This window comes from Saccoglossus kowalevskii, chromosome 3 (assembly GCF_978046115.1).
Source record: "Saccoglossus kowalevskii chromosome 3, keSacKowa6.1, whole genome shotgun sequence".
Lineage (NCBI taxonomy): Eukaryota > Metazoa > Hemichordata > Enteropneusta > Harrimaniidae > Saccoglossus > Saccoglossus kowalevskii.
The window spans coordinates 17,604,031-17,623,325 of record NC_140643.1 but is presented as its reverse complement, the minus strand read 5'-3'; the positions used below and the strand labels follow the sequence as shown (position 1 = coordinate 17,623,325).

Here is a 19,295-nt window from a genome sequence, read left to right as displayed (position 1 = left end):
CATTGTTGCTCTGTAACGTGTTCAGATGCAAAACTTTTTTGCAATATTTTATGAATCCACATCCACAAAACAGTCAAATTAAAATACAGAATATACACTCACAACCATCACACTAATGAAACATAAAGGCAAAAGACAGTAGTCAGTTTTTGCTTACCTTAGGATGCAATGTACATGGAGATGCAAGCTTATCCACCTGGTTTTGTTCTTCCTCTGATGACATATCAGAACTGTCTTTACTTTCCTCGCATGGAGAAGCATACTCATATGGTTCAGAGTCAGAACCCCCTACGTTGTCAGCAAAAGTTACGCTGCGCTTCACCTCGGGCTCATTCTCATGGGAATCAGACAAACGTTTCAAATTCGAAGAAGAACCAGATTGCTCCTGTGGAGGGGCAATCGTTTCCTCAGTAATAGGCATTTCTGTTTTATCTTGACTTTCTGATTGTTCATCGTCTTCGGGTATTGGTAGAAATTCACGCTCAGGGCTTTCGGCAGTTGACGGGGACTCAGTTGATTCTTCTGTTAAATCAGTATTCGTATTTTCTGTTGATCCTTTATTTTCTTGATCGACCAATTCCAGCTTGGATATCAGACTCTGTTTCCACTCACGAAACCTGGCTATTTTGTGGCTGGGACTGTTCTGTCTAGAAGATGCATTCGATCTAAGTGGGGAGTTGAATGCACTTCCCATCTCAGATGCAGTATCTGTACTTTCACTCGGTGCCGGTGACACTGCCCGATTGTGAAACATAGTCTGTATTGTAAGCGGTTGGTTAATATCATCAGATAATGCACCAGTAGTTGGTATCAATTTCACCTCAGGGTTCAACTGAGCTTTCATTAAAATATTCTCAAAGTTTTCCACAGTAGGATCAAGATTAACCGACTCTGATGCAAGAATTTCTGTAGTAGATGGATCCAAGCTAATCCGAATATAAGTATTACTGGCCACCTCGGATCGATGTAAATGCCTTTCAATCTCCGTATTAGACAGCGGTTTGGGCTGAGGTGGTTCCGGAATTATTTCATTTTCTGATGACTGTTGACATTCTGCCACTTCCTCATCAGTTTCCGTCTCGCTATCTTCTTCCTCCTCATCTTCTTCATCTTCATCTGCCTCTTCGTAACTAGAACTTCCTCCCGAGCTGTCTTCGTGTTCGGACAATGGTGATTTAGCATAGTTGTGAGTATCTAATGCTGCAGGTAATCTGTGAAAGCAATAAGAATGATAACCATGCATATTAGAAACTAGACTACAAAGTACTTGACCTTACAGGATATACCTGTTATTTATCATTGAAGGATACATTTCATACAACGTGCAAGGGTTTTACAAAGAACTGATCTTTTAAAGGACATACGCAGATTACATTGTTACATTGACAGTAAAATGTTGATACGTTATTCCCTGAGCTTAAAATTACCCAAACAAGTTTGAATAATTAACATTAGTTCCCTAGATATTTTAACCAATGTTCAATTCAATGTTCAAAATGGCTGCCAGAGAAGGGTGTAACACTATAGGAAAATTACGAGGTCAATGTTTCTGTGTGCTACCTACCTCCCTTTTTATTTTGTTCTTTGTCATTTATTTGATGGATAGTCACTCAGCAAAATATCAAGAATTTATTATTTATTAATCTTTCCTTTTTAATAATTAAATATACAAGCAGCCTGTCGGCTGAGATAGCTCCGCTGTTAGCAATGCACATTTCAATTAAAGAACTGAAGATGTCATTAGAAATTGAACAATATGTATAGTATCAAAGCAAAGGACCTTGCTGTTTTCAACAAGAATTCAAAAATATCACTTTTCAGCAAAAATGACAAAAATAATCATCAAAATTAAGTAATTGAAGATATCACCACGAAATTAACAAGGTCCACATGTAATACCTATATATGTAATATAAAAGCAATCAGACTTGCGGTTTTTAACAAGAAGTCGAAAATCTCACTTTTTACCAAAAATGACAAAAATATTCACCAAAATTAAAGATATCATTACAAAATGAACAAATCTGAGAGAGGTCCACATGTAGTACCTATGTATGTAATATAAAAGCAATTGGACTTGCGGTTTTCAACAAGAAGTTGAAAATATCACTTTTTACCAAAAATGACAAACATATTTACCAAAATTAGAGAATTGAAGATATCATTACAAAATGAACAAATCTGAGAGAGGTCCACATGTAGTACCTATATATGTAGTATCAAAGCAATTGAACTTGCGGTTTTTAACAAGAAGTCGAAAATATCACTTTTTACTAAAAATGACAACAATATTCACCAAAATTAGAGAACTAAAGATATCATTACAAAATGAACAAATTTGAGAGAGTTCCACATGTAGTACCTATATATGTAATATCAAAGCAATTGGACTTGCGGTTTTTAACAAGAAGTCGAAAATATCACTTTTTACTAAAAATGACAAAAATATTCACCAAAATTAGAGAATTGAAGATATCATTACAAAATGAACAAATCTGAGAGAGGTCCACATGTAGTACCTATATATGTAGTATCAAAGCAATTGAACTTGCGGTTTTTAACAAGAAGTCGAAAATATCACTTTTTACTAAAAATGACAACAATATTCACCAAAATTAGAGAACTAAAGATATCATTACAAAATGAACAAATTTGAGAGAGTTCCACATGTAGTACCTATATATGTAATATCAAAGCAATTGGACTTGCGGTTTTTAACAAGAAGTCGAAAATATCACTTTTTACTAAAAATGACAAAAATATTCACCAAAATTAGAGAATTAAAGATATCATTACAAAATGAACAAATCTGAGAGAGGTACACATGTAGTATCTATATATGTAATATCAAAGCAATTGGATATGCGGTTTTTAACAAGAAGTTGAAAATATCACTTTTTACCAAAAATGACAAAAATATTCACCAAAATTACAGAATTGAAGATATGATTATGAAATGAACAAATCTGTAACCCAAGGTACATATGCACCAAGTATCATAGCATTCAGGCCTGTAGTTTTCAAGAAGAAGTTGAAAAAGTAAAACATTGACACGGACGACGGCGGATAATCACTCATATGATAAGCTCAGCTCAACAAAGTCGACAGCGGAGCTAAAAAAAGAAATAAATTCCAGAATTAAATCATTTGATTTTTGCAGCAGATGTTTGGCCCGCGCCTTTTACACATTACGCGAGAGCTTGCAGTGAACAGAAAATCGCCAATTACTAATTTGCATTCTATCAAATCTCATAAGTTAAATACCTGTAGGTAGATGAATTACTTTTAGAAGAAGAATTCTTGTTATTTCCAGACTTTGATCCGTTGTTTTTTGGTTCTTTCTTCGTAACGGGAGGAGGAGGTTTTGTTATTACTTTAGGTGATGGTTTGGACCTTGTTATGATAGGATCTCTTCTAGTAACTGTGGTTCTAGAAACTGGCAGTGAGGGCTGAGTGTACTTCACAAGCTGAAAGTATACTTAATATAAACACTTCACAAGAATAGGAATTTTTTTCTTTTGTTCACTGATAACAAGCACAATCACAAACTGAGAATGCTAATATATTAGTGCCATACAAACACGTTAGCCACAGCATCTTCTATGTATAATCCTCAGTACTTAGATACTGTATTTGCTCCACTAGTAGCACACATATTTACAGTGTTTGAAATTTGTCAAAATGGTTTACCAGACAACAGGGCAGGTAACTTTGAAAACTTGCCCGCCCTGCTAAAAATTTACCAGCCCTGTTTATGTTTTCATGTTTTATGATTCAGTATACAACAATTTGAGATCAAAGAAAACTTAGAAAAAACTCCTGTGTGCTGAGAGTATTGGAGACACAGTAAAAATTAATTCAAAATTACTTGTACTTGAGATATTGATGGAAAACGTGAAAACTAATTACGCAAATCAGAAAATTAAAATGAACGGAGTGTAAAACTAATAAGGTCTGCACAATGTAACAGACCATCTATGTACCAAGTTTCATTGAAATGTGATCAGAACCAAACAATTATGAATTATTATGCTAATTAAGGAATTTATATGAACAGATTTTAACCCAAAACTGATCATATTTGTACATTGTCCTAGAGCATCTATGTAAAAGTTTCATTGAAATGTGATGATTAGTACATGAGATATCAGTGTGAAAGTTGAAAATGTATTAATTATGCAAATTATATGACTAATATGCATAAATATATACCAACAACTAACTGGCTCTCTGCATAGTTTAGATACATTTCAAGGTGATGATTAGTACTCGAGATATCAGTGAAAAAGCTGAAAATTAAATAATTATGCAAATAAATTAATTAATATGCACAATTATTTACCCCAAAACTAATCAGATCTCTGCATAGTCCTACAGGATCTATGTACTAAGTTTCATTGAAATGTGATTAGTACTTGAGATATACGGGAAAATTGAAAAATTAACTAATTATGCAAATTAGGTGATTAATATGCACAAATATTCATTCCAAAACAATCGATCTCTGCATAGTCCTTGAGTATCTATGTACCATGTTTCATTGAAATGTAATGCTTACTACTTGAAATATCATAAGCTGAAAATTATTTTATTATGCAAATTAGGTAATTAATATGTACTGATATTACCCTAAAAACTATCAGGTCTGTGCAGTGTTCTATGACATCTAGGTACCAAGTTTCATTGAAATGTGATGATTAGTAGTTGAGATATCAGTGAAAAAGCCGAAAATTTACTAATCATTATGCAAATTAGGTAATTAATATGCACCGATTTTCACCCACCTGGCATTAATTCAGAGCATCTATGAACCAAGTTTAATCAAAATCCAATGAGTGGTTCTTTAGATATCAGTGGAACAGCAATGGAACAGCTAAAAATGAGCTAATTATCATGCAAATTAGGTGATTAATATGCATGGATTTCTACCAAAACCTAATCAAATCTGCACATTGGCCCAGAGCATCTATTCACCAATTTTCATCAAAAACAAAAGTCTGGTTCTTGAGATATCAGTGGAATAGACGGACACACATACACACATACAGACATACAGACAGGATAAGTGCAAAAACACAGCATTTCTAAAATAATATGATATCAATTTTATAGATGGTTTACAATGCAGTGGACAGTTGGCAAAATAACTGCCACTGTGCCAAATTGCTATAGTTTGTCAGCTATTTTAGACACACTATATAAACACAGCAGTAAAGAGATATTTATGCTGTCACTCACCTACGCAAAAACACTGAATGGATTTTTTCCATGGTAGGCATCACTAGCAAAGGTGTAACTAAAAGAATTGTAACTTACATGCTGTAAGGCTTCATACAACACCATTCTGTTGTTTTTCAATAGTTGCAGTTTTTGATCATAAACTTGTCTTCTATCAGGGACCACTGCCATAAGATTAAACCTGATATCACATCTACAAAGATCAATCAGACAATATGTCGGAAATTATTAGTGATCTGATACATGCCTGCATGCTTCAATATCAACAGACTACTGTAGAATACTTTATTTCCGCTATTTTCGCTGAAGGGATGCTTCAGTGAAAATAAAATTCAGCGAATATACTTTTTTATCATATTCAACTCATCAAAAATCAGTCAAAATAAATTCCATGCAAAACACCTAAAAAGCTTTTTCAGCCAAAATTTATTCCAGCTAAAATAAAGTATTTCACAGTATACAGTCAAACCTGTGTATAGCGACCACCCAAGGTGAAACGAGCAACCTGACGGCCAAAATAGCTGCACTGTCCCACAAGTCAAGCAACGCTCACCCATATGACTTCTTTTTGAAAATTGCCAGCTCAATCTGATATCAAGTATATAAGCAACTAGGCTGGTAGTTCTCAAGAAGAAGTCGAAAAAAGCATTTTTCACCAAAATATTTGCTAAAAATACAGAACTGAAGATGTCGTCACGAAATAAACAAATCTGAAGACAACAGAGCTGAAAAAAAGAGAAAATGAGAGTGACAGTTTAGAAATCAATGTAAAACACTTCATTATAAACATGTCGTCATCATCTTCCATCTTTTTTGCCTTTATAGACAGGTTTATGAGACTAAACGTATGACAAAATGACAGTCATTGATCATCATTACACAGGTGTACGTGTAAATAGCATTGACATTAAGAATGCCAAAAGGTGGTCACTACAAACAGATGGTATTTACATAAAAGGTCAGATTTGACCATATAATGTGTTTAAAATTTACTATATATACATACAATGTGCAAGTGCTATATCACAGACAAGACACTGAAAAATTACCTAATATCGAGTTCCAGGAATTGATCATTAATTAATTATTGGTGTATCACATTGAATCTAAGAAAGTTGCTGATTGCTACAAGTATTACGCAATGTTGGCAGATGTCTCAGATGGCCCCTGTGCACTGTGATGTCATTCACGTCTACCACACATTGGTAATCAGAATGATATAGGCACGATCATCATCGACTTAACAGCTGTATATTACGTCATATGAGTTTGTGTTCAGAGTCTAAACTAAGAACACATACACATGCAAGTTTGATCAGTCAAGTTACAGACTTATCTATGGTACATGATAAATTTCATATCTACAAATGTTTCTGTTTTCTTTATAGAGGAAAGAAATGTGCCTGCTTAAAGTCAGTCAATTTGTTTTCAGCTTAACAGGTAAATACCCATAATAAGAGGCTGAAATTTTAGGTGGCTTTCACCAGTCAACTTTTCATGCACATGGAAATGATAAATTGTAAGAATGGTAATTTGGAGAAAAGATTTGAATCCACCATGTTTGAGTACAAGTACATTCAATGAAAGTGGCATCTGCAATCAGATTCCCAAAGAAAACAGTTCCTCGGCCACTAATACAAAATTCTCGAAATGCATTAAACCACTGAGAAATTCTACAGTGGCCAATTCACTAAATTTCAGATCTTTTTATGTATTTCTTGAAAACCAAGTTTATGAATTTCAAACCTGTGAGATTATTTTGGCAACAAACGAAAAGAAAACGGTACATCTCTGAGAAATGAAGCAATCAGATTATTCATTTCAAATCAAATTTAATGCCTGACTTGACTGACATCTATGATCTGAAATAAACAATTAATGCACTACAAAAACCAAAAATTACTCCTATTTTAGACCTTTCTCACGCTTTAAAATGGCAACGCTTAGACAAGATAAGTAGGAATGCTGCAACAACCCTATTAACATACCCTCCCATGTCCAGTCTCTCTCTAATAACCCTTCTGAATTTATCAGTCCACTCTTCTTGTTCTCCCCATGGTCCTAATGAAAAACAGAAACGGTTTGACAGATACATCCCTCATAGTCAGTTGCTTTGATTGGTCAATATAGGATCACATGATATCAGGCTTGTGTATCTCTCATTACTGCACAACAACATTTTTCACAAAACCAATTTTTTATCATCTCTAGAAACAAAATGGAGGAGGACAGTGACAGAGATTATTCTTTGTCAAATACAAACATGTACTACTTTGGAACTTTTTCACTCTGAAAAGAGTAGACAGGAAGAAGCTTGAACCTTATGGAGGCATCAAAGACTACCGTTAAAATCCTATTATAAACCGCATACCTAATAGTAACGGCACCCCCCGATTTCGGCTTCAGTGTTAAAGAGTTCTCAACAAAAATTGAAAACATGAAAAGTATCTATTACTAACCGCACCCCCAATTCAACATGTCCGTGACCGACTTTGTTTCAACCAGCTGGTACATTGTTTCTAGTCCTATTCATTTGTTTTGACAACGTGCCTAAAATTATTCACACCTCTTTATTGTTCAGTAGTGTTAGGATGTCAAACACGCAGTGAAACTGCTTTTGTCTTGTGACAACTTTTGTCAATACTCCTTATGAATACGTCGCAAGTTTTCGACAATGAGCTGTTCTCACCGAAAAACTGTTAAATTCTTTTTCAATGCTCAGTTTATCTTTCGAAAACAACTAATTTCTTGATTTAAAAAAAAAGTCATGTCGTTTTCCCATGGAAATCAAAGCCAAAAGATCGCACTACATTATCGGTAAAAAGCTTCCGGGTTTCTTTCACCATGAAGTCGGTGACCTGTCATTAACATATTTAAATGAACTAAGGTAATTTGAACACGTGGCACCATCCAGCATTTTGATTGGTTAATTAGCGACTTGACCTACCCGGTCAAATAATGTCTCGTGTGCATTCAAACTACATAGAGGAAGTGGTATCGCTTCGATCATTTACATGTGACCGAAATAATTCGCTTACGGTGAAACTAAGTTGAATTTTACTTGCATTTGATAACAATTCAAAGAATTTATTTTTCGTGCGTTGTTATAATCACTACGGAGTAATAATCAACAATTTCAACAGTTCGAAAACAAGTAAGTTATTCACTTGTGAGCCGAAGCATGGCCGGATTGCGTTACCGTACCCACGGTACCATACTTTTTTAGTGCTGTACCATGATCATTTTCTACTAAGCAATGCATTAATGTTTGCTTTTATTTGAAACTCCTGTCAAAATATACTTTCCGTTATGAAGAAAATTAAAAAAATAAATGCATATTACATTAAATATACAGAGTATTTTTTTTTCATGTGAACAGTTTTTTTGTGACATGATGCTTATCACTCTTCCCTGACATCTAAATTGGAGTAAGCTTATATTCAAAAGATTGTACCGTGTATTGTTTGTTTTGTGCAAGTGATGTGGGAAAAAAATTACCATGCCCATTTAGTGATTGCAATATGTACCTAATATAAACCGCACCCCAAACTTGAGCTGTTGATCCCAATTTTTTATTTTATACATTGTCATATAAACCGCGGTTTATAATAGGATTTTAACGGTATATCTTATTTGTAATTGCACTGTTTTTCTTGAGGCGGGCAAAAATAAGTCCCAATGAGATCTTGATTTGCAATTAAGATATGTTGCCTTGATGCCCTTTGAAATGCATTAGAGAGATTAGTACTAAAAATAGCAAACAATAAATGTAAATAATGCCAATAATTGTTATCAGCAAAATACAAAATAGAAGACATAATGATTATATTATTTTTGCAATCTTTTTCCCCAAAAAATCATTTCATACAGTTCAAACGCAGCGAAGAACATGAAACTTGTCTACAAAAAAATATCAGGTATTGCTGTCCTCAATCCAGGCAATCAGTGCAAACTCAACCCAATATACACTGCAACTCACCATGGTCTATAGGATATGGTTTTAAACCATCCAATTCAAACAATCTTCCTTTGATAGGTACATAACTCACAAAATGAAAAGCTTCCATCGTTCTAACTGTAGACACACCAGTCTGCTTCTCTGGTATCTGCCTTGGCTCTGGTTTAGCATGGCTGTTATGAGCCTTTGCTAACTGTGGCATGCTACCAATAGCATACCCTTTGTTCTGTAAAATATAATCCAACAATAAACAGTCATTAAACCTTGCGGCTTCTTGTTTCACTTACTGTAAAATTTTTAGATACGTGTTTTGTATGAAATTTAATTTCACTGATTTTTGACAAGTTGAATGTAAAATAAAGGAAAATGGTATATTCGCTGGATATTATTTTCACTGAATAACTCCTTCAGCAAAAATAAATTCCTAGCGAAAAAAAGTCTTTTACAGTATATTGTTAATGCTACGTTCGACTATGATGCAATCACATAAACTAAGCTATAAACATAAGCATAAACATAAGCATAAACATAAACTAAAGCTATGCTAGGATTGTCTCAGATGGCCCCTGTGCACTTGGATGTCATCCAATTCAGCCACATGCTGATAATCAGAATAATTGAGATGGCACGATCATCACTGACATTTATCAACACTATGAATCCATATAAACCCTTATGAATGCAGGCAATGCATATACACCAACCTTACCTCAGGGTTAAAATTCTTCGTGAACTCTTTGAACTCTGTGAGGGTCGCTCCTAAATTTAAACTTGAACAATTTAATAACACACTGAGGAGTGCATGTGTTGCACATGAGTTGGGAATTAACTGAAAGAAAAATTATTCAAAACTTTAGTATTTACAAATTAAAACCAAAAACACCTTGAAAAATTCAAATGAAATACAACAGACAACTTTTCACACCTGAGTCAACCAAGTGTATCATGGTATGACAATCAGAAGGTAGTCAATCAAAGTCCTAGCAATGCCAAAGTGCTGAATTAAAACTACCTCCTAAACTACAGGAGCAAATAGAAACCAGGTCTGATCATAATTAACCACGTATTTTCACCACCTGGCAACCATGACGGTGAAATCAAAGGCCGAAAACACCCAGAAAACTGTACTTTGGGATAATTGTTGAAACTCCCCTGAATAGTGTAAAAAGATTACCCTTGGATGTGCAACATAAATTCAAAGTTGCGTTTATGCTGTTTTCTTAACTTCATCTTTTTCTCTTTGATCGGCGTTTCACAGCAGCTTGCACAGAGCCCATAAAAATACATGGTACAGAGGTGCACGCCTTAGCAAAATAGGACGTTCTGTGACGTACCTTCGTCCTAAGGATACTGTGTCTGTTTAGTTCCATAATATCATAAAGATTCACTACTTGAAAACTCCTACATAATCCCTGGGCTATATCATGTTTTGCATTAAATATGAAGAAAATGGACTTTTGATGTCCATGAATAAAACAGGGCGCTCGCAAAATATACAATACTAATCAAGAAGTAAAATAAACCAAACACAGTAAATGTGAGAATAAAAATGTTGACAATTCCAATAAATCTCCCTAAAAAACATTTGTATTGACAGGGGACTACAGATCAAAACAATATCTATGCAGTTAATGACATCTTAAACCCATTTATGTCACTAGAGGGCGCAATTTATAGAAACACTGATTGATGTATACCTGCTGTGCAAAGAATAAATCGTTCACAATGGATTCATCATCCACAAATGCTTCCTCTGTTAGCGGTTGTACTTTCCTCCGAGATCGTCTTTCTTCAATCCATTTAAATAAGAATATGAATCCATACACAGGAACTTCAATTGGTTTCTGCAAATCATAAATCTCTTCAACTTTCACACCTTTGACCCCTAAATATCAAAATCAAATTGATAATTAATATGATGTATGCTTCCAGGAAGTAATACTATACCCCTTTTCCGGTCAAGTCGGTGAAAAACCGCCGTCAATATGGGTATGCTAGAATCTCCCACTCCAGCTAGCTAACTGGTTAAGTCGTTGAAAAACGGCCTGCTATTTAGGTTGCTCAGACGGTCAAGCGTTTATAATACGTTGTACGGAACCTGATATTTTACACTTGCGAAATTATGGAGGGAGAGAATTTGTTTTCGATTACGCCAAGTCAAATAAATTAACCAAGTAATAAAGAATGTAATTCTATACTCTTGTCTGCTCATTTCACTATTTTACAGTCGCAACGCGACGTTTGCGACGACGTAAAAAAAACGCCTTGACCACATTGCAAACTGCAGCATTACAACCGTATTTGAACGACACGATTCACGGTTATAACGGTAGTAACGTATTTTGACCAGCTTGGCAAATAGTCCCGGCACTTAGAATGAATAGCATAACGGATTCCAACGGCTGAGCTTGGAATGTCGGCAATCACCAACGTAAAATGACCGGGACAGCTGGTGGGAAATATTAAAGTCCACGTGATTTCACCGTCTGAGCTAGCATATGCAATTTTATGTGTATGCAAATTGTAACCAATCCGTGTTCGAAAAAATAACATATTTATTTACATAACAATAAATATTCAAATTGTGGGGAGATGCAGTCTTGTGGACATCTGGTCGTTCAGTATAAATATGGCCGAAGAAAGTGAGATAAAGCCCAGACTCGCTGTGTGCCTCCTTTCCGACACTTACGTTAATATGCCGTCCTATACAGATAGAAAGTGTTTTATGAAGGCAAGAAGGAAACTGAAGAAAACGCGTCAATCGTGCAGTGGCACGGGGAGTGATAAGTTTGACATTGACACGACAGATTTTTCACCAGCAAAGCGTGGAAAAAGAAAGAAATCCAAAGCAAAGGAAACATTTGATGTCGGTGAGTTACCAGCCGAGCGTACCACGGACACCAGTGATAATAGTCCACTCAAGAAAAGGCGTAAAAAGAATAAGAACAAACGCAAGTCGGAGACTGTCTCCTCTGTCAATGAACATGCGATTACAGAAGAAAACCGTTTGAAGGACTGCAGGGGCAAACCAGGAGGCAAACGTAAATCGAAGACGAACCGTAAAGTGGTTGAATCGCCAGCTGCCGACAAAGCAGATGCCGAAGAAACGGAAGTTGGTCACGCTGAAATACAACGTGCCGTCGAAGATGTGATACAATTTTTGCAAGACAATGTTTGCGATTCGGAACCGTCGACATCCGCCACAACTGCCAACGCAGAAAAGCAGGGGCCTGAACATATCGACCCAGCGAGTACGCAACAAAACGTCGATGTCACCAAAGAAATGGTACAAGAAAATGTATGCGATACAGAACAATCAACACTTGCGAGTTTCCCCGAAAAACAAACTATTAAAAAACGTGTTGTGTATGCACACGCATCGCCAATGGACACGCGTGATGATGAACTTGTATTGGACGAAAAAACGGGTGAGCTACGACACAAAATACCAGATGACTTCATAGTTGCAACTGACGACGATACAGATTCAGAAATCGATGAAGATCGTGCTGAGAATGACGATTTTTTAGAGCAACGTTACCCACCTGTACTCGATAGCGACATTGAAATTGAATCTGACACAGAAATTGGTGCTACATTCGATTATGTTGCCTCCGGCACTGGTGAATGGAGAATGGCCACGGAGGAAGACGGCGATATATTTACTATTCCAGTTTTTGAACCCGAACCTGGACCAACTTTCGAACTGCCTTCATATGCTCGTGAGGTGGAATATTGCAAAAAAATTAAATGCCCGCTGGCGTAATACAAATTTCAGTGAAATGCAAGCATTCTTTGGTGTGATGATATGTATGGGTGTTGATCACAAATCAGCAATCGACGATTATTGGTCGAGTGACCCCTTTCTGCAGAACATGGGAATTGCATCAGTAATGACTCGAGCCAGATTTCAAATGCTAATGCGTTATTTTCATTTAGCTGATCGAGTAAATGACCCACGGCGGGATCCTGACATTGAACGTCGCCGTCAACGATCAGAGGCCGACCCGTTGTATAAAATCAACCCGTGGCTGAAACCCGTACTCGAAAATTGTCGGCGATACTACCAGATGGGACAGGAAATTTCGATTGATGAGGGTATGATTAGATTCAAAGGACGATCCAAGTTTAAGCAGAGATTGCCCCACAAACCCGACCGTGATGGCTTCAAAATATGGCAGGTGTGCGACTCGACAACGTCTTACATTGCAAACTTTGAACCATATTTGGGGGTGAAATATAAAACTACAATTGAGGGGAGAAAGAAAGAAACTGGGACAATCAAGAAGACAACACACCGGTTGCTACAGCCCTTCACAGAAAAAAACCATATTCTTTTCTGTGATTCGCTTTTTACGTCAGTTAACACAGCCCTTGAATTACAAGACAAGAAAGTGTACATGGTCGGTAGTTTTAGCAGACGAAATCGGAAAACCATGCCGCCGCAATTAATTCCTGAAGGGAAAAGCAAGAAGCTGAAATTGAAAATTGGTGAAATGAAAGCAGCAACTAGACCGGACGACACTATCAATATTACTGCATACCAGGATGACAGCGCGCAAATATTGATTTTAAATACAGTCTATCCCCCACTGGCTACGTCGGCAGAAGCAGTAGATGACGAGAGACACGTGCCTGTATCGTTACAATGTTACAGACATCACATGGGTGGCGTGGATCGTTCTAACCAAAGGCGAAAATACTATCACACGGGCAGAAAAAACAATCGTTGGTGGATCTACATGGCCTGTTACCTCATAGATGTTGCATTGGTCAATGCTTATGAATGTTTCAAGGCATTGAATCGCACGACTAAAGTAACGCACAAATTCTTCAATATCCGCACAGGTAAACAACTGATTGGTGGACACTCGAGTAGAATTCAAAAATCCATAAGAGAAGTTGGCTCTCTTCCAAGTAACACGTCATTTATTCGTAGTGAAAACATGGATTCGCACGAAATATGCAGACTATCAGGGCGTCAAAAATCGTGTAAGCAGTGCAGCAAGGACGGGAGAAAAACTGCGAGTGGCCGATTATCAGAAACATCAAAAGGATGCCCAATTTGTAAAGTTCACCTTCACGCGGGCGAATGTTTCGCTGCTTTTCATCACAACATGGCACTGAGGGGAAAACGCACCGTGGGAACACAAACACGAAGTACGGAAGAGCAGCCCTCGACATCAGGCAGACGCATGGGAGCAGCCCGCCGGGGTGGACGACTAAGAAAGGCGTACAACAAATAAATTTGGGACTTATTACAGCGTCACGAACTGTACAATAGTTTGAGTTGGTGAAAATACGTTATCGTTAATTTAGTTTCATGCTCAGTCGGTGTTTATACGTTTTAATGTCAGGATAGTTCATCGGGTCTAGTCGGTGGAAATACGTTTCTGCGTGAGTATATATACACGCCAAGTCCCTGCAGTTACGTTCTCGCTAGTTCGTTTTATTTCAAGTCGTTAAATATACGTTGAAATATTTAGTTGGTTAATGTGGTCATGTCGGTGAATATACGTTGCCGTGTGAAGGTAACCCCGATCAAGTCGTTGCAGTTACGTTCTCGTTCGTTTCAGTCTCAGTTTGAGTCGTTAAATATACGTTGTAAGTGTGGACTTAGTCATACGGTCAAGTCGGTTAATATACGTTAGAGCTTGAATATAACATCAGTTAAGTCACGGAAAGTACGTTGTAATATGTTACACATGTAGTTCAAGTCGTTGAATATACGTTGCAATTTGAAATGTACGCTAACGGGTCGAGTACGTCAAACACGTTTTCCTCCGTACATGTCCCAAATATCCCCATACTCACGCGTTTTTTTTCTTCTTACTTCGAACTTGCATTCATGTAGTGACCTTGTACTTGCTTGTAATGTGTTTTCAATTAAGCAATATTTATTTCAATGTTTAACACGTGTTTATTGAGACTGTACAAAGGGCAAAACATCGTTACTTAACGACAGTAAAAAATGTGTATTGAAATAAAACGGTGATTTTTTTTATACGAGAAATTGTTGTCCATGGTGGTAATGAAGTGTGTATGCAAACAGATTGCAAAAAATGTGAAAACTGTGGTCGATACAGTCTGTTAACTATGGCCTATTTTTGCAAAAATGTCTGGCAGGATAGCATGCACAGATGCTGGCTACTGGAGTGCATTGAATCATGACCGTTTTTCAACGACTTAACCTGATAGCGTGAAACTCCCCTGACCGGAAAAGGGATACACCTGTCGCTGTATCCCAACAAGTTACATTGTGTTGTGATTTTGTGGTATTGGACACAAATGAACACAAAATTATTTACTTCTATGCAAATTACTATGCTCAAACAATAGAAAGTACCGTAAAATCTGTATTAGAAGCTGCATCCCTAATAGAAGTCACACCCATTCTTTTTGAATAATTAAGAACCAAACATTCTCATATGTGTAGATGCTCTAATAGAAGCCGCATCCCCATTGTTGCATTGTACCATTTTAATAGAAGCCACGGTTTCTAATACAGATTTTACAGTATTCTTATGCTAGTGAAGGTTATTGTGAAGAGAAGAATACCCGGTACTACTGTTTTATTTTTATACACCTTTTCCTATTCTGATGCACCAAGTTTTAACTGTTTAAAATTACCAAATTTGCCATTTCAACACTAATTTTTTTTTTTTTATTTTCTATTTATACCAGATATGTAGGTATCTAATTAAGCTGGTACTGGTCTGCTCATGGAAAGTAGAATTTGTTCAAATTTATGACGTCATCAATATGCTCATTAATATTAATTGCAGGGGAACCCTTGCAAGGGTCACAAGTCTCTTGTTTATTTCGCAGTAACCCGGCTTTCGCTATTTATATACTTTTACTGAAAAAAACAAAAGACTGTATGCAAGTCTAATGCAAAATCTCCTATTGAACTCTACACCCTTACTGGAGTAGGTGTGACATAAATGAACATTAATACTTCAATTGTTTATTTTCTGTCTATGCTTAAGCCTGCTACTTTTTATTTGAACAATCAGCAACAATCTGAATTTCAGCTCTAGTTTTGTTACAGGAGGTTTCTAACCTTACTACCCAAGAATTAATTACACAAAAAGGTAAAACACTCACCAAAATCTTCAACGAGAAGAGTGAAGAGTCCTGTAAGAGGAAAGATACATCGATAAAGTAAATTTAGAAAATACAAATGTCAGTTGACCTGGATGGGATACTACCGGTACTTAAGAGGATATTTGCAGCTAATACCGGAGATAACATATGGTGTCGAGGGAACAAATATAAATACTGCTTTGAGAAAATTCCACACGCTCTGGTATTTATAGCAGTGAATAACCTCTTTATCATATGTTGGACAGCATCAGCAATAGAATCAAAAAATTTTCCACAAAAAGTGGACAAGCGCAAATAGTGGAATGACAAGACCTGTGACAGCAATGGAAAGTACTGTGTTGCATACTTCAGGATGCACACGGAAGAGGACAAGCGAGGAAAATGTAGGGCCAAGACCAGTGACAGCAAATGAGAAGCACTGTGTTGCGTACTTCGGGACGTACACTAAAAAGGACAAGCGAAAAAAGTGAATAGCTAAAACCTGTGAAAGCAATAGAAAGTACTGTGTTGCGTACGCACACTCATTATTGTTGTGGAATACTGTTGATCATAAGATTTGATTTGCTCATTTACCAACTCAGGGTCAATAACACCAAGAGACTTTTCCAGACCATTTCCCAAACTTTCTTGCATTTTTCCAAGACATTTTGACCCTCAATTCAGGCCAACGAAATTGTCTCATCAGCGTTTGAGCGGTTGAGGAGTAAAAACTGCGAATATTATGCCAATTTCAATCAGGTCGTCTAACTGAAACTGGAATAGTATTTTTGAGATCTTGAGAAACTGCGTCATAGTCATACATAGTATTTTTTTAAAGGTTTGAGGAAAGGTAAACTTACACTCAACCGCTATGTTTATATTACTGTATGAATATCTCATCGGCCTTATGTAATCCATTGTTCCCCTCCCTCAGTGGAATTGATAACACAACATCATGACAGATTTCACGCAAGGTTGTGACTACCTGGCAGATTTTTCGTCAGTTTCCATCGAATTGTAAATAATTTATTTTTATAGCAAGTGTCGGTGTATGGTGGATTTTGGCATTTTTGTGGACGATAAAAGTCACTGTCATAAAACTGGCATTATCTCTGTTCGTGTTTTGGTCAGAGAGATTGAAAATTAATTAGCTCTTATGGTTTTTGTCAATTTGACTTTTCACACTATTTGACGAGGTCTTCATGAACAAAAGAATGACTGGTCTTATTTTTAAAGCTTTGCATTCTTGGACGATGACATCCGAACTGAAGTGTGGAGATAATGGATAATTTGCATAAACATTCACTCAGAAAGAATTTTGCTAATATTACCAAGTGCCGACAAACCTGCATCTATCCCTTAAAGGATTAGGGTTTAAGCATGCTGTATACGTTTTTGGTATTGATTTTCCAAACTGATATTTTCATATAAAATATTTACTGAACCACACAAAGCTATATATTGATGGAAAGCCTATTTCACACTGGATATGAAATCAACAAGATAGTGTATGTATGGACGTGTATAGTCACATGATCTCTGTGTAAACACAGAAAGCCATTTTCGGTGAAAAAATAATTGAACCAATGAATAAACGAATTTAGTAGAAGATTGGCAACAAACCAGTTTTTGAGACGACGCTCACCACCATTCCGCGTTGATTGAGATATATATCTACATGAAACAACAAGTCATTGTCAATGACACGTCCCCGTTCCGTTTTTGAGTGACATATACATTCAAAGCAGCAACAATATGAATGTTGAACTGCATTCAGTAAAACAAAATAGCCACCAGTCAGCCATTTTCAACACAATCCAAAAAATAAATTTAAACTAAATTTGCCCACGCATGACATAGATTCAGTTCCGGTATGGTGAAAATGTGCAATTTTTGTGAATTTTTGACCTTAAAAGGACTGGCCCAAATGCACAGACACATGTATGACATAATGTATGATGTGTATGTGAAGTTTGAACTTGATCTGTCCAGGCATGTCCGAGATATGGATCGAAAACTAAATTCTTTAAAACAAAATGGCCGCCAGTTGGCCATTTTGAACTTGATCCGAAGAAAAATTGGTATGCATCAAGCTTATATTATGTTCAATATATGCACTAAATCTGAACAAAATCCATCCATGCATGACTGAGATCCGGTTCCGGAATTGTGAAAATACGTGATTTTGATGCATTTTCAGCCTTAAAATGGCCATCATTCAGCTATTGTTAAGCGGATCATGAAACAAATGCACATATCTATTTGTGACATGATGTACCATGTGTGTGTGAAGTTTGAACTTGATCAATCCAGACATGTCTCGGATACGGATCCAGAACTGAATTCTTTAAAACAAAATGGCCGCCAGTCGGCCATTTCGAACATGATCCGAAAAAGAAAATGACGTGCATCAAGGTCTTATTATGTTTAATGTATGTACCAAATTTGAACAAAATCCGTCCATGCATAACTGAGATCCGGGTCTGGAATGGTGAAAATGTGCGATTTCAATGCATTTTCGGCCTTAAAGCGGTCGCCATTTGGCCATCGTTAATGAGATCATGAAACAAATGCACATACATATTTGTGACATGATGTACCTTGTGTGTGTGTGAAGTTTGAACTCGATCAATCCAGGCATGTCTCAGATACGGATCCAGAACTGAATTCTTTGAAACAAAATGGCCGCCAGTCGGCCATTTTGAACTTGATCCGGGGAAAAAAAATGACGTGCATCAAGGTCCTATTATGTTTAATGTATGTACCAAATTTGAACAAAATCCGTCCATGCATAACTGAGATCCGGGTCCGGAATGGTGAAAATGTGCGATTTCAATGCATTTTCGGCCTTAAAGCGGCCGCTATTTGGCTATCGTCAGTGTTCTCCCTAAAGCGTTTTAGCGTAGTGGGGCCGCTACTCTATTATTTATGCCCCTACTCTGAGAGATTGCCCACTACTCTGAGAGATTGCCCGCTACTCTGTGGCATTTCCTGTTACTCTTTGTTTTAGCTT

General features: G+C 36.7%; 1 protein-coding gene across 1 annotated transcript in view; it reads right to left on the bottom strand.

Moving 5' to 3' along the window:
- Positions 1-19,295, bottom strand: part of LOC102806639 (ubiquitin carboxyl-terminal hydrolase BAP1-like) — a 32,177-nt gene that overhangs the window by 5,899 nt on the left and 6,983 nt on the right. Inside the window, exons 2-9 of the mRNA XM_085496832.1 lie at positions 16,304-16,333; positions 10,894-11,081; positions 9,906-10,025; positions 9,218-9,422; positions 7,227-7,299; positions 5,317-5,431; positions 3,265-3,467; positions 158-1,211 (exon numbers count right to left, since the gene is read on the bottom strand). Coding sequence (XP_085352958.1) covers positions 158-1,211; positions 3,265-3,467; positions 5,317-5,431; positions 7,227-7,299; positions 9,218-9,422; positions 9,906-10,025; positions 10,894-11,081; positions 16,304-16,333 — 1,988 coding nt within the window. The remainder of the gene's footprint in view (positions 1-157; positions 1,212-3,264; positions 3,468-5,316; positions 5,432-7,226; positions 7,300-9,217; positions 9,423-9,905; positions 10,026-10,893; positions 11,082-16,303; positions 16,334-19,295) is intronic.